The 14,282-nt window shown below is 45.5% G+C and overlaps 2 protein-coding genes across 3 annotated transcripts in view; both read left to right on the top strand.

The window, feature by feature from the left end:
• Positions 1-5,253, top strand: part of LOC131213276 (RYamide receptor-like) — a 44,286-nt gene extending 39,033 nt beyond the window's left edge. Inside the window, exons 4-7 of the mRNA XM_058207286.1 lie at positions 3,182-3,250; positions 3,377-3,614; positions 4,881-4,966; positions 5,221-5,253. Of these exons, the coding sequence (XP_058063269.1) occupies positions 3,182-3,250; positions 3,377-3,614; positions 4,881-4,966; positions 5,221-5,253 (426 nt within the window). The remainder of the gene's footprint in view (positions 1-3,181; positions 3,251-3,376; positions 3,615-4,880; positions 4,967-5,220) is intronic.
• A 3,972-nt stretch (positions 5,254-9,225) lies between these two features.
• On the top strand, positions 9,226-14,058 carry LOC131213142 (uncharacterized protein CG5902). Of its 2 annotated transcripts, XM_058207112.1 has the most exons (7): positions 9,226-9,389; positions 10,472-10,655; positions 10,721-10,847; positions 10,919-11,224; positions 12,065-12,150; positions 12,231-12,461; positions 12,542-14,058. In XM_058207112.1, exons 4-7 carry the CDS (start codon positions 10,920-10,922, stop codon positions 12,736-12,738), a joined length of 819 nt encoding a protein of 272 aa, XP_058063095.1. In that variant the 5' UTR covers positions 9,226-9,389; positions 10,472-10,655; positions 10,721-10,847; position 10,919; the 3' UTR covers positions 12,739-14,058. The 2 variants fall into 2 exon arrangements, with proteins under 2 accessions (XP_058063095.1, XP_058063094.1); XM_058207111.1 differs by having other exon boundaries at positions 9,227-9,389; positions 10,721-11,224.
• The last annotated feature ends 224 nt before the right edge of the window (positions 14,059-14,282 follow it).

The raw sequence follows: 14,282 nt of genomic DNA, 5'->3' as shown, positions 1-14,282 counted from the left end.
GTTGCCTTCGAAGCTCTAGAAGCCTTCGAAAGACCTCCCAAAAAAAAACAAACCTCTAGCAAAACGACGACTGCTGGTGATGGTGGTGCAATAAATTAACCGCAACCGCACTACGGCGCGGCGCACCCTGTCAGTTGCAGTGGCTGCCCGTTCCCCCCCCTCGTTACTCGCTTTCACAGCTCCAGACCGGGCTGGTTGACCTTTTCCCGGCCCCGCAAAAGGCCGGGGTCGAGACGAAGAAGACGACCACTGGGTGGCAAATGTCACCCGGTGTACGAAGAAAAACCGGCAAACACCGGCGTGGGTATGCACTTCTGCTGGGGAACTGGGGAACGGCCAATGCTGCCAAGTGTTGAAGCGAACCAGGGGCACGTTATAAATTCACCAGGGCTGGCCACGCGATGGCTGGCTATATCTGCAGCTCATCATTAACCTACGCCAAGGTACACGCCATTGTAGCGCGGAAAATATTGAACCATAATCAGATGACGTCATCAGATGGTGGCCAATTTAACTAATCAGGTCTCTGGTCCTGGGTCTAGGTCCTGGAGGTTTTGGGACTCTGGAGCGGCAGCCATTTCCAGTCCAGCCAGGTCCTGGCCTATGCTAATGACGGAGAGATTCTTGGTCGAAGGTTCTCCGATGTCCGCTCCGAGCTTATGATGGGGATTTACACGATGACAGAATGTTTGTCAAATAATTCAAATACGAATACTTTCCCTAACTGTCATCGAAATGCTTGTTATCCAGCGAATAGTAACTATCGCTGAAGATGGGTTGAACTAGTGTCTCCTGGCATGTGGAATCGTTTACTCGGTCTTTCGAAACTTTGTTGATAAGAAAGTTAGGAACGGAACGGAGCGAGGTGTCGCCTGCTAACCGGTGTCGGTGTTTTCTTCCTCACCTCGGTAACAAGTTTAGCAAACTACCTGGAGGGCTGAGTTGGAACCAAAAAAGCTGTTGGCAACCTGTCAGGCGGGCGATATTAGAGTTGGTAAACTCTTCCACATTGCTGCTGCTGAGGCATGCTCCAGAACGATGGATTAAGCTTAACGGGCGTCACGGCATCCAGTGAACCGCAAACTCTTATCGCAGGCATGAGCAATCATCGTCGCCATTGTTCTGGTTGAACAAATTTCTGTTTCCCCTTTTTGCCTAAACAGACTAAACACTCGGGAGACTTCTTTTTGATCACCACCAGCTCACCAGCAGAGACACCCGGGTGTGGGTCTTGGGCAAACAAAAAGTTGGGCAAGAAAGGGACTTACTAGGAGAGCACTGGTTTGTCGGTTAGACCCCGAGACTTTTCAGTCCATTTCAGTTGCAGGTGTACCAAGCGTTTTGAACTGCCCAAACTGCGGAAGTGTTCCGGTTTGACTACGGAACAGTAATTCGATTGCCTCCCCACCCCAACTTCCAGTCATCCAGTCGTTTGAAGAGATGAACATGCGAACGAATGACACTCTACACGCTCGGCGCAGTCAAAGTCAGACATCGGGCGGACACCGAATGGGATCGACCGGAAACGCCCAACCCAAGCGTCGCGTGTCAGGCAGGAATCGCACCCAGTTCTTCTTTGCCGTCGTTACCCCTTCCTGGTCTGGCCGAATGTTCCGCCACAGGTCGTCCTTCGTTCGTTACTTTTTCATCCGTTTTTCGCGCGGAAGCCTTCGCGCAGATGGTTGGAGCTTGTGCACTGGAAGCTGGAGGAGTTGAGCCCGGACAGGCGGGAAAAATTTCAATTGCATTGTGCACACTTCATCACCTCGTTCCACACGCCATTTATGTAATTTATGTTATTAGCTTGCTTCTTGCTGTTGTACGAAGCACGCCCTCCGAACCGGGAATTCACATCCTTACATCGGACATCTTTATCATAGACCGCTCGGCCAACAACTGGGCACGTTTCTGCGTGGCTCGGGCTCGGGACCGCCGAGCCACAGTTTAAAACGAACAAACATTCACGGACATTCACGGAGAGCGGATGGGGATTGATATACCCCCCTATTACAGAACTCGTACGGCGGATTCGAGTGAACTTCTCGTACTCGTTTGTCGAACTCGATGGTCGGGATCACGGTTTTCGATTAGAGAAGCTCCGAGTGTGCTAAATGTGCTAAAATGTGCTAAAAAGCTTAAATTTGAAAGCTTTGAAACTGTCATTCTGGAGGATTTTTGTAATTATTGCACACACAGATACACATACACAGATAGCAGTTCAGATGGGCGTACGATTCTTGCTTTTACATTTCTGAATTTTTAAGATGATTTCCGCGTATTACGTTTTCGATAGCGACAGTGATAGCGAAGAAACTGAAAATGTTACGATTCATCACAAAATATTGCGATGTAAATCCGACCCACTGAATTTTTCATCACCAGGGTGCCCAAAATCGAAAATGATCAATCGATTTTTCTTTCATGGAATAATGTTCTTGCGGGTTTAAGACAAATTTTCGCATCTCAAGGGAAATGTTTTTGACCCTACTTTCCGAAATAGAAACAAACTTACTCGAATCTCTTCGCCCTATTTGCAACTGCTGTAGCAACATGATTAAAAAAAAAAATTACCCGTATCTTTCCGGCCTATTCGGGACTGCGGTAACCACAGGAATACAAAACACTTACCTACTCTTGCCCTTCTTTCTTCCGAACTAATTAGTTTCTTTACGGGGTAATTAACTACCACATGAATGAAAAAAAAACCCACCAGTATCCTTTCGGCCTACCTAGCTATCCCTGCAGAGCATAAACAATACAAACTAATTGATAAAATCAAAGACATCCCAAACAGAGCTTCTCTTTCCGCAGCAAAAAATTGACGCCAGCCGGATGGTCGAATACGACAATTCATTCGAGTTTCATAATGCGCTGACAAGTCGATCGTTCGACAAAAGAAGTTCATCCAGTTGAAAGCTCCCGTTACGGAAAGTTCATCCTTTCCGTACGGAAAGTCGATCGACTGCCGCGATAGCAAAATGAACTCGGATGACCGTGCGAGTTCTCGATTCGAGTTTCGTAATTGGGCCCATAGTCTGATGGGGATCCAGTCCGTCTGATGATTTGGATCCAGTCCGTCTCCGCTGAACACCGCGAGACAACGATTTCGGACCGGGCTGGGCATACTCATAACAATTTATCTAATTCCCTTCTCTCTCTCTCTCTTACTCTCTCGTTCCAGATGATCAAGATGATGGTGATCGTTGTAATCGTGTTCACCATTTGCTGGTTACCGTTTAATTTTCTGATGGTACAACTCCACGCGCCTCTAAGTCCATGAAGGCCCGCTTGTCGGGACATGCAGATGGCTGGGAATTAATACTCTCTCTCTCTCTCTCATTCCTGTGGGGTCCTCTCCATTGCTCTCCTGGCGTAGCTAGTGAAGCTGGAGTCGTCGTGGGAGCTGTTGCCGTACTTCTGGTTCGCCTTCCACTGGCTGGCGATGTCACACAGCTGCTACAACCCGATCATCTACTGCTACATGAACGCCCGGTTCCGCAGCGGGTTCATCCTGGTGCTGCACGGCGTGCCGGGGCTGCAGCAGCTCTGCTGCTGCATCCGCCACGCGCCACCGACCATGGCCCGTAACGCCGGCTCCAGTGTGGCGCTCGCCGGTGAGATCAATGGCCTGTACGGTGGTGAGCCCACTGGTGCACTGAGACGAAAGGCTAGATTGCGAGTTAGGTGCCACCTGAGTAACACTCTTTAACCAGTTCCCGTTCATGCTCGTTTTGACGTTCCGTTGACGTTCCGTGTCACGCTCCGCACACCTGCTTTTGGCGTTGGCGCTTGCGTTCCGCTCTTCCGTTGTGCTGTTCCGGGCTGTTCTGTTCTTCTTCTGTTTCCTCACTGTCCCACCCACCACTACCACAAGTCCCAAGCCCGCTGTGTTTCTGTTAGTGTTTCTGTTAGTGTGTAGGCCGGCTAGCGGCCGAAGGAAAGCTGTCGGACATCAATATCTGCGCCGGTTCCCCCCCTAATGACACGTCGTCAGCACCAGCCAGGATCGCCATGGTACTCCGATGGCGCACTAGATCGGGAGCCCACGTGCCGTAGTGACGTAGTTCTTCTATCAGCCTGCCGGCTTGCTTCCCTTCCTAAACAGGTCCAGAGGTCCCCATACCACAGACGTCAGAGAGCACAGCACTTCGGTAGCACTACCCTTTCTCGCTCTCTCTCTCTCTATTTATTTCTCGCTCTTTTGCTCTTTATTTTTTCTCTCACTACGCCTCTACGTCGAAACTCCTTACCGAAACGGGAGTAACGCGTAACCATCTAGTGTTTGGATTCGGACGATGGGACGAAGTGGCACGATAAAATACTCCCGTTTTTACTAAATGTGTTACAATTTCCGAGAATGAAGTTTGACGTTTTAAAAACTCAAGTAATCGGCGTAGCTCGAAATCCAAACACCTGATGGATCAGCCTATAGCGAATTTGCAAACAAACCTGATCTACTTGGGGCTAGTTATGCTGTGGATCGACCAAAATCTGGCTGCTGCTGCTCCTGGTGTCCAATCGGTGTGGGGGTTTGACATGGGGCCTCCGAAATAGGGAGGCCCGACTAGAGGCCCTCCGTTTCCCTGTTTTTTTTTTCTTCGTTTCGTTCGCTTCGTTCGGCTCCACGGGGGAGAGTATTCGTTAGGCATTAGGCTAATTATGTAGTTCAGTTCTTCGCTTTCGGCCTTGTGGCGAGCCCTCCGGCAGAGAGAGTGAGACGTAGGCGTAGATTTAATTGAACGGCGCGCCGCGGTCGGGCCATTCCCGTGAGCCATACTAATACCCCTCTGTTCGTCCTTTCGTCCCACACACACACACACACACACACACACACCCATGCTGGATTTGGCCTGACGCTGGGCGCTGCGCACTCCCATCAGGAGTCGATGAAGTATCGCATTTGCATCGAGTTAACACATGTACCACGTACATAAGCACCCGAAGGAAACCGACCACCAACGCACAGGTACGTGGAATCAGGGGAACGGAAGTAGACGAGTGGGGGCGCCTATTTTACCCTTGCTTCCCTTGCCCTCGAACACTCGAAAGCAATCGCAGGTGGCTCCCTCTGTCGGTTTTGGCTAGCTTCGTTTAGCCCGTTCTCTTTCTCTCTGCCTCTCTCTGTTATCAACCACAATTTTTTTTCTTTCTCTCTCTCTCTCTCTCTCTCTCTCTCTCTCTCTCTCTCTCCTTCTCTTTCTATCTGTCAATCTGGCGAAGGCACAATCAACCGAAACGTCCCTGCTACGGTGATACCAACAGAGCTACGACTAGAGCGGTGCGTTCCGCCCGGAAGTCGGCTCGGCCGGGCGGAACCGGAGCGCCGACGGGGAGGCTTTCGGAGCGCCAAGGCCGAACACCAAGGCCGAATGGGAGGCCGGTGGGCGCCGATCCGCCCGCCGGAAGCCGGTCGGAAGGGAGCGAAAGAACAGGGAGCGAGTCGACACGGAGCTAGACCGCAAGAATCAAATCATAGAGCTGATGATACTGGAGACGCACGAGGAGTCGGCCGAGGAAGGCCGAGGGGCTCCGCTCGGATTCTGCACGACAGGGCTGCACGAGCTTGGCGAATGAGCCCCGCGGCCGGCAGACCAGACGGTAGACGGTCCTGTTGTCTGCTGTGCTCACCTAACCACATCGCATCCATCGAACCTAACCTATCATCCCTCCACCACTCCTCTATTCTTCTATGGACCCCCTCTCCCTCTCTCTCTCTCTCTCTCTCTAGTGTCGCTACTAATACGTCTCCGGGTCGCGACATTCGCAGCGGCGCATCTGACAGGTGCTGTCACAAACAGGTTCTCAAAATGGCTGCCGTGTCCGCCTTTGGCACTTTGACCGGTGCGGGTGCAACTAGACCACACTAGGTCTATCCAGTACTCCTCCCCTCCCCCCCCCTCACAGATAGCTTCCTGCAAGGCCACAACAACCAACTACAAAAAAAGTGAAAATCGGTTTCTTTCTAAACCAAGAAAAAAGTAGGGCGCGTTTACAAAACTAATGGTGCACTGGGACGAGGGTGAAGCCCGAGAACAGTAACTGACCGTCCATCGAGCATAGTATGGGGGTGGGAAGGTGAAGGGTACGCTGCACTCCACGATCGATCGATCGGTATTTAGCGGATATCAGCAAAACGAGGTAGCATTGATGACACACGTCCCCCGGAGCTGACAACCCTACGCTGGCTGTCACCCCGAACTGTCAAGTATAGAAAAAAAAAGTTGCCCCTTACGCCTTTACCAGGACCAGAGCCAGGGCCATGCACCCATTCCAACCATACCGTTTATTCCCGGTTCTTCTCGAACACTACCGATCACCGCGCTCTGATCGGCCGTCACTTTCTGTCATTGGAAAAAATGGGAGAGAGAGAGAAAAGGTATAAAATCATGCAACATAATGTCCGTTAAATCGTCATATAAATTAGTAAGCATTACTGAGACATGCCGTTTGGCCGTTCCTTGCAAAGGAGAGCATGTGTATCGAAACCAATAAGTAACGCAACCGTGTCAAGAGTAACATCATCAACGTTATCTCGTTTTTACGATACGAGCAGAGCTGCAGCCGCCATTCTCACTAGTATCGGGCGCACTGGCTGGGTGCATCCTTCTGTAGTACAGAAGTACGCTACAGTACAGAAAAGGGAATGCAGATAGTGAAGGAGGGTGCTGTCCATTAGACGTACGGCAGAGAAACTGTATCGCGTTAGCGCTATTGAAAAATATTAAATGGAGTAACTGGCTAGAGGGCCGAAGATAAATGTTATGAACCTATGTATCTGTTCATATTATCCATGTTACACTGCTTGCATCCATATCACACGCGAAGCTTAGTGAATAGTATCGAATCCGGAGCCGAATGCGGAAACCACAAACTGCAGCATGTACAAATTACCAATAAATGGAGAAACAATTTAACATTTACACTGGTCCCGAATGGATTTTTGCGACACGTAGAGTTTCTGTACCTGGTGACCGAGCGACGGCTGTGTGATGTGGGAAGCTGAAGCAGCTTCGGTCCTGTAAGTAAACGTGTAGAATTGACACTACTAGTAGCAATAGTAGTAGTAGTTGCAGTAGCCGTAGCAGTAGTAGTAGTAGTAGTATTGGCACAAACCACAATTCTAAATCCGCTAATATTTTGCTTTCATTTTTCTGTATCATCATGGCACAGAGCATTAGGTTGTAATTTTTAGCAACGTTGTATGAACATTTTCAAACAAAGGCAAAACATCTATCTATCAGAGGGAAAACCATCTTCAGCGACGAAGCATAATTTCGCATAAGATAGAAAAACAAAACAGTCTAAGTCAATAGGACTAAACCAGGAGCCGTATTTAGTGTAACAGAAATAACCTCATTCCATTCACGAAGACTGGCTTACCCAAACATTGCACCGTAAGGCTGTGAAACCACTGGTAATTCAATCACACCAATGGCGCCCGGCATGGTTTTGTCGGGCCCGGAGCACGGTCCCACAAGCGTTTCCTAGGACAGTAGTAGAACGTAGCAAATGATTTCCAATCCCTAGTCGTGCCTAGTGGGTCCCGTAAATCAATCGCACTTGCTGATCGTAGAATGCAGAATAACTGCCCTAGAGCAAAATATCAAGACGCTTAGGTAGCTTTGAGACGCGAGATAACAGCGGCCTCTGTGCTTAGTTACTTTACGGCGAAAACTTTCACAACTTTCGAGCATTTAAGCAAGTAAAGCTCCATCCAAAGCTTTGCGACGCTTACGTACTGATATATTTCAACATTGGACCAAGAATTATTTCACCACGGGTGTCCCAAGGTTGCGGAAAGCGAACCATAAGTTGGGGCCACACGAAGCGTAATGTAATGTTTTTGGCATTTCAGATTAATGCCAAACTGGTTGTGCTTCTATCAAAACGTTAATGTTTTGGCCGAGGCGTGTAAACACCGTGTTTGCATACGCTTTGTAAGTAATGTAAGTTCTTATTTGCTGGTACAGCAGAAAAATCGAAAAAACAGAAACAAATATTCAGAAATCAATTTATTTCGTTTCGATTTCAGTTTTCGCGGACCAAAAACACGAATGTAAACACGTTTGGCACGTCTCGTTTTTATATTTTTGCTGCGTATTTTTTTAATGAAATATGTTTGGTCAAAGTTTTAACAACACCTGGTTTTGATCATTTGAACATTCTTTTTATTTCTCATTATTAATTTTTTTAATTTTTTTTAAATCTTCCATTTATTTAATCGCTTCTCGATGTTCGATGTTTTCGATGAAAGAAGAAAAGCGCCAAAGCCGACTGATATAACATAACAACATAAGCAATCGTCGCTGCGAATGAAGCAAAGTTTTGTCGCGCGTTTTAATTGTTAAAATCTGTTATTCAGTCATTTCAGTAAAAGGATAGTATCACCGTTAAGTTTTCTTGTTGTGTCACACGATGGGTAAACGATTTGGCATTACAAATTCATTTTACACTACTTTTTACGCTTCGTGTGGCTCCAGCTATATAATAACAAAACAAGGGGAATATGTAACAAAACTTAAACATAAACGAAACACGAAAACGATTTGTTTGCGTCGCATACCATCAGCTATTGCTATCAGTTGGAAGCAGTATGTATAGAGAAATTATCGATGTCTGAAATAGTTCGCATCTCTCTTTGCTAGGTGTTAGTTATCCCAAGACCCACTCAGATTCCGCAACAACAACAAAAACATGAAGCACTGCATCGCGTAACCTTTTCGGTACAATTTGACAGTTCCGTCCTCGTGAGCTCCAGGATGTTTAGTACCGTTTCGCACAAAATTTACCAAATAAAAGCACCTTCATGTTAACCGAAGCGAAATTGCACATATTTTTTTACAGTTTCTCGAAAAGAAAACGATCTACGGTCCGAAAGGGCGTAGTGAAAAGTGAAGCCGGAACCGTCGAACGATCGAAAATGTGAAGAAATGCATGAACAGGCATACGTTCGCGAGCGAAGCATAGCATAAGTTATTATATTTTCAATTCACCAGCTTATCCGCTTCGATAACATAGCCAACCAGAACGAGAAATTATTGTTTTTGCATCTGCATTTATTGGAACTCTGCGCTTGGTGCTACTGTTGGCAAGGAAATGGGCAACAATGAAGAATCAGGCATACGTTCGCGTCGAGTAAAGCGCTCCTGGCAGACTTCGGCACTGCTGTCACGGAACGGGCGGAACGTCAAATCGGTTTCCCTGCTTCGCGCAACCTCAACAACGGCACTCAGTGGCTGGTGTGGCACAAGTATGGTGGTTGGCTGAAACCGGATACATTGCAAATGCATATGGGTCAGTAAGCTAGTATTCGTATGCAGGAGCGGGCGTTTGCAGTGAACCCTAAGGGCACCGTTGGCCGCGACAGCACACGGATAAAGCGATCGAAGGTATGTTTGATGGAAGATCCCTTATTGCATCCCCCTCCCTTCGGGCGTCCAAGGGGTGGGGGTGGCTGCTGCCTGCCTCGGAGCAGCCCTCCTCGAGTGCACGAATTGAATGAACTTTCCCAACCGAACAAAGAAACCTGAACCGTCGTGCGCTTGTTCGAGCGATTATGATGGCGGGATGATTCACCTTGCGACGGCGCTTCTATTGACGAATTCGTGAGCCACCCCTGTTATGTGTGTTTCGAGTACGCTTCCGCACAGCTGAGTTTGTTACGCGGTTGTGCTGCTGCTGCGGTACGCTCGACGTACCCCTCCCATTATCCACTCCAACTTGGCCTTCATGTAGTGCTTTACGAGCGAGTGGTTCAGCGACCTATGCGCTCACCCCAAAAAGGGTGAATATAACACAATAGTGAAACTGTTTATTTATATAATTGTTTGATTTGATGTACTTTTGAAGATCAGCTAACGGTTCCTTCTCATTATCGAAACCAGTGCTCCTCCTAGAGTGTCTATGCTTATGCTAAGTTTTTATGCTTCAGAGCTGCGATAGTGGGAGGTCGAGTTCCTTTTCCGCGTTGTGTGTGGGATTTCTTATTGTTTGTTTCCACAGTGAGTGCTATCGATCGCATTTTTCCTATCGCATAGCGCTGCATTCGAGTGGAACAGTGGTTTCCGTCACCAAAAGTTCATAAAGGGGATGACCTCCCAGCTGAGGCGGCTAGTTGTGCATTGTGAGAATAGTACTGGCAGGAAATCTAATTAAACAGATATTCATAACACCCCCCATCGGTCACTCTATCCTGTAACGCGAAGGACGCCAGTTGTAATCACGGCTATATATTTTCAACGATACCTTCTTTTGGAGAATATTGAGTAGAAAACTAGACAACTGCGTTTAGATAGTTGGCTAGGCTTCGGCTTAGTACGGGTGTTTAAATGTTTTGCTAAAAATGCTTTTTGGAATTCAGGGCGAGGGGGGTTTCGTTCAGTGGCTTGCTTCAAATGGCTCCATAACCGAGAGTTTTATACTTATGTCAACTGTACAAAAACACACTGTCTATTCCTCCACCTCTCTCCAGTATAAAATTTTCAGCAGTGAGCTGTTGTCGACACAAGCCGACAGTCAACCTCAGGCGAAATTTAACCACTTCGTCCTTCGCTATGCCATAATGTGTATTAGAAGAACACCAATCAAAAGGACACCATGAAAAGCCTCCTGTCACTGCTGTGAACAAACACCATAAGCACCTTCCGGTTTCGCAGGTACGGTCAGACAATACCCGCGATGACAACGACAGTAATGGTTTGCCCTTGGCCTTTCTTTACAGATAGTAGTTTTCTGTTTCCCCTTTTTTTCCACACCCGCCCTTTTCATGCCAAATTTGCTGACAAAACTGTATGGATCGTAAGCAATCGATTCTTCCAGAAATTGGCATCGTTTAAAACGGCTCATTTGTAAGGAAGAACTTCCCCATTTGTTCAATTACACCATCTATCAAACAAGTTCTGCCGTTAACCGCCAACAGAATGTCTTCGAACTGCTGTGGTACGAAAAAGCAGAAGCTGAACGGAACGTATGCTGCAACCAACGGCTACTGTTCCTCCTGTGGCACAAGTGTAGGTGATCAGAACCACATTTGCCGTGGCACCAGTCAACAAACGAACTACAACGGGGACGTCGCCTATCAGCAAAACGGCCGTTCACCATTGCCTTCACAGCCATCGACGATCATTGCAATGTCCGATATGTGCTTCTATTGTTTCGAGGTACTGTACCGCGAGCTGCACGACCTGGAAGAACCGCGCACGCCAAACTTCAGCAACGATCCGTAGTAAGTCACTTGACACTGGCTACTGAAACAATTATAGAGACCTTTTAATGGCGTATGATAATGTGTCAAAACGGGCCTGTCCTACATGGCCTTATGATGCCTTGGCCTTCAATTGCCTTAGGATGGAAAAAATAAGGCCAAAAACATACCCATAAACAACAATAAACATCTTAACATTTTCAGATCGATAGCAACTGCATAACACTTGCATGCATTTGTTATGCTTTGAGATACATAACATTTTACATTTGTTCTCCTGGTACCTTTTGGGTACTTGAACTTGTTTCATCTCGTTCTCGCTCATTCCACCATACTATGTTATAAAAAGATTTTGGAACGGTGTTGAAACAAATTGTTGCGGTAAAAAGAACATTCGACTATTATGAATCTATGATAAATGTGATGCTTGCGGAATGGAATCGGGCGACATTGAAGTGTTCTGATCGAGCTGGAAGGATGTCTTCCAGAGTACTATCCCACTGGATCGCAGCCGACCTATCTTATGCGAAGCATCTTTGGCACCAAGTGCAAACTAGGGAATCAACTGTTTAACATAGAATAATGACGTGGACCTTGGGGGTGCTGGTTTTTTAACCCAAATTTATTAACGTAATTACATGTTGTTAAAATAGCGTGTTATTGTCGTTTTTTTTTCATTTCTATTGATCCAAAAGCGCCATAAACGAAACCACGGTAAAAGCGAAAAGTTAATTTCTCCAATAGTAAGAACAAAATTTTATTTGTTTTATGTATCGCTATTAGCGAACCTCTGATCAATTTTAGGTGTTACCGTCAACATCTTTTTTATTAATTGCACTATTCTGAATAAACTTTATTTAGTCCTCTTTTCGTGACTTGGAAAATCGGAAAGGATAAGCGTTTACGTGGCTGTATCGGTACCTTTACTGCGATGCGTTTACACTCAGGTAAGCTTCAGACTATGTGTAGTGTCATGTTTATACTCCAAATTTAACTGCAATTTTCACCACCATACCGCCACGTCCAGGACTTCGAGAGTATGCAATAACAAGTGCTTTAAGAGATTCCCGCTTCTCGCCAATCACTCGTGATGAAATCCAAAGACTGACCGTCTCGGTGTCGATCCTGCAGGGCTTCGAGGAGGCTCGCGGGTATCTCGACTGGACGCTCGGCGTCCACGGTATCCGCATCGAGTTCTATAATGAGCGAGGCTCCAAGCGTACAGCAACCTACTTGCCTCAAGTTGCTACCGAACAAGGTTTCGCTGACGTTTCTCCTTTTCCCGTTTTACTGCGTCCATTCTAATGTTTTGTTTCCAACTCTCTTGCTTCTATGAAGGCTGGGACCAAACACAGACGATAGATTCACTGTTACGAAAGGGTGGCTACCGTGCACAGATAACGCCGGAAACTCGTCGCTCGATTAAGTTAACCCGCTACACATCCCAGGAGTGTCACATGTCATACAATGAATATCGTGATATGTTAGAGAAGACATCCCACTACCATAGCCAGCTGGTTAAGTTGCAATGCTAACGCTGCTCAATTTTGCAGCTATCCGCAAGGTAGGGATGTAAAGACCGCTCAAAACAAGTAGATCAGGTCGGCTCTATTGCATCTTTTCCTATTTCTTACTTGCATCTTTTTCTATTCTGTTTTTTTTTTGAGAGTAGTTTAGTTTATACCATTTTTGAACCGCTTTGTTTCGATAGAAAAATGTTGGACCACCACGTTTTTTGATTTATTTCTCAAATCTTTATATGACACAATATTACGAAACTGTCATCAAGAACTTCATCAAGTTATTTAAAAAAATGCAATAACATCAAATTGAAAGTAAATATTTAAATTAGAAAAAAATTAATAAAAAAGGCCTTCCTGCCCCAAAAACAGTACAGTGCATCTTCTCTTCATCGGTTAAAACAATATTTGTTAAACTTAGGCATCGTAGTAACAATGACTTTTACTAGCATGTTTTTTTTACACTGATCAAGTAAAAATTTTAACCGTAACCGGTGTTACGAATTACGTATGAGTTACTTTTAATTAGGGCACAAGTGTTTTCCGCGGTTCTACACATGCGTAACAACGATTTACTGGAAAAGTAATACCAACTAACAAAAGATGTTTCTTAATTATTGTAAAGTCGATCTACGCTAGTTTAACAAATGAGTGACGAATCATATTTCAACTTTCCATGTTAACAATTCAATGCATTGAATTGTCATTTCAAAGAAAAAATCACGATATTAAATGTACGGAGTAGTAGGTAGCAGGGAATGCAGGTGGGCCACGTCGAATAAACAGCGCATTAGTATCGAAAACCATCGTTGTCCGACCTTGATTGAGACTTTTTGGTGTAGCCTGCAACAGGTACCAATGGTTAAGTTATGTTTTGCGCAACGACAGAAGCAAAACAACAATTGAACCACTAACACTGCAATCACTATGTCAATAAACAATAGAGCACCCAACACCCAGCGCAATTGCCGAGAACCTCTTTCCACGCTGCCGTATTCGTCAACCATAAAAAGGAAGTAAAAGGCAAACAACAAAAATATGAAACATATGCGTGTTACATTATTCGTTTCTTTCGATTCAATTTAGAGCTGGCGAAAACTTAACATAGGAGCGGGGAATAATGTGATTGCACTTCACTGCCACATTGAATACGATAACTATAATTTGAAAATTGATTGGAAGAGCACACTCGCATATATATATATATGTATATATATATATAAATATATACAAATATATATGTATATTATATTTATATAAATATATTTATATAAATATATATATATAAATAAATATATATATATATATGTGTGTGCGGGTGTGTATTACGTGTTATAGCATATATTTACATAATTATAATAAATACATATGTCTATGTAAAATCATCGTATGTTTTTGAGGTGATGTCACTGAGGATTAAGGAAAAAGAGAAATAAACGCTACAAAAATCGTCAAACATGGCTGTCTCAATTTTACATTATTCATGATGAAAACAATGCTTGACAACGGATTACAGGTATTTGCAGATATCAAAGGCACAGTTTGAATAATTTTATTTT

This window comes from Anopheles bellator, chromosome X, assembly GCF_943735745.2.
Source record: "Anopheles bellator chromosome X, idAnoBellAS_SP24_06.2, whole genome shotgun sequence".
NCBI lineage: Eukaryota > Metazoa > Arthropoda > Insecta > Diptera > Culicidae > Anopheles > Anopheles bellator.
This window is presented reverse-complemented; position numbering and strand designations above follow the sequence as displayed.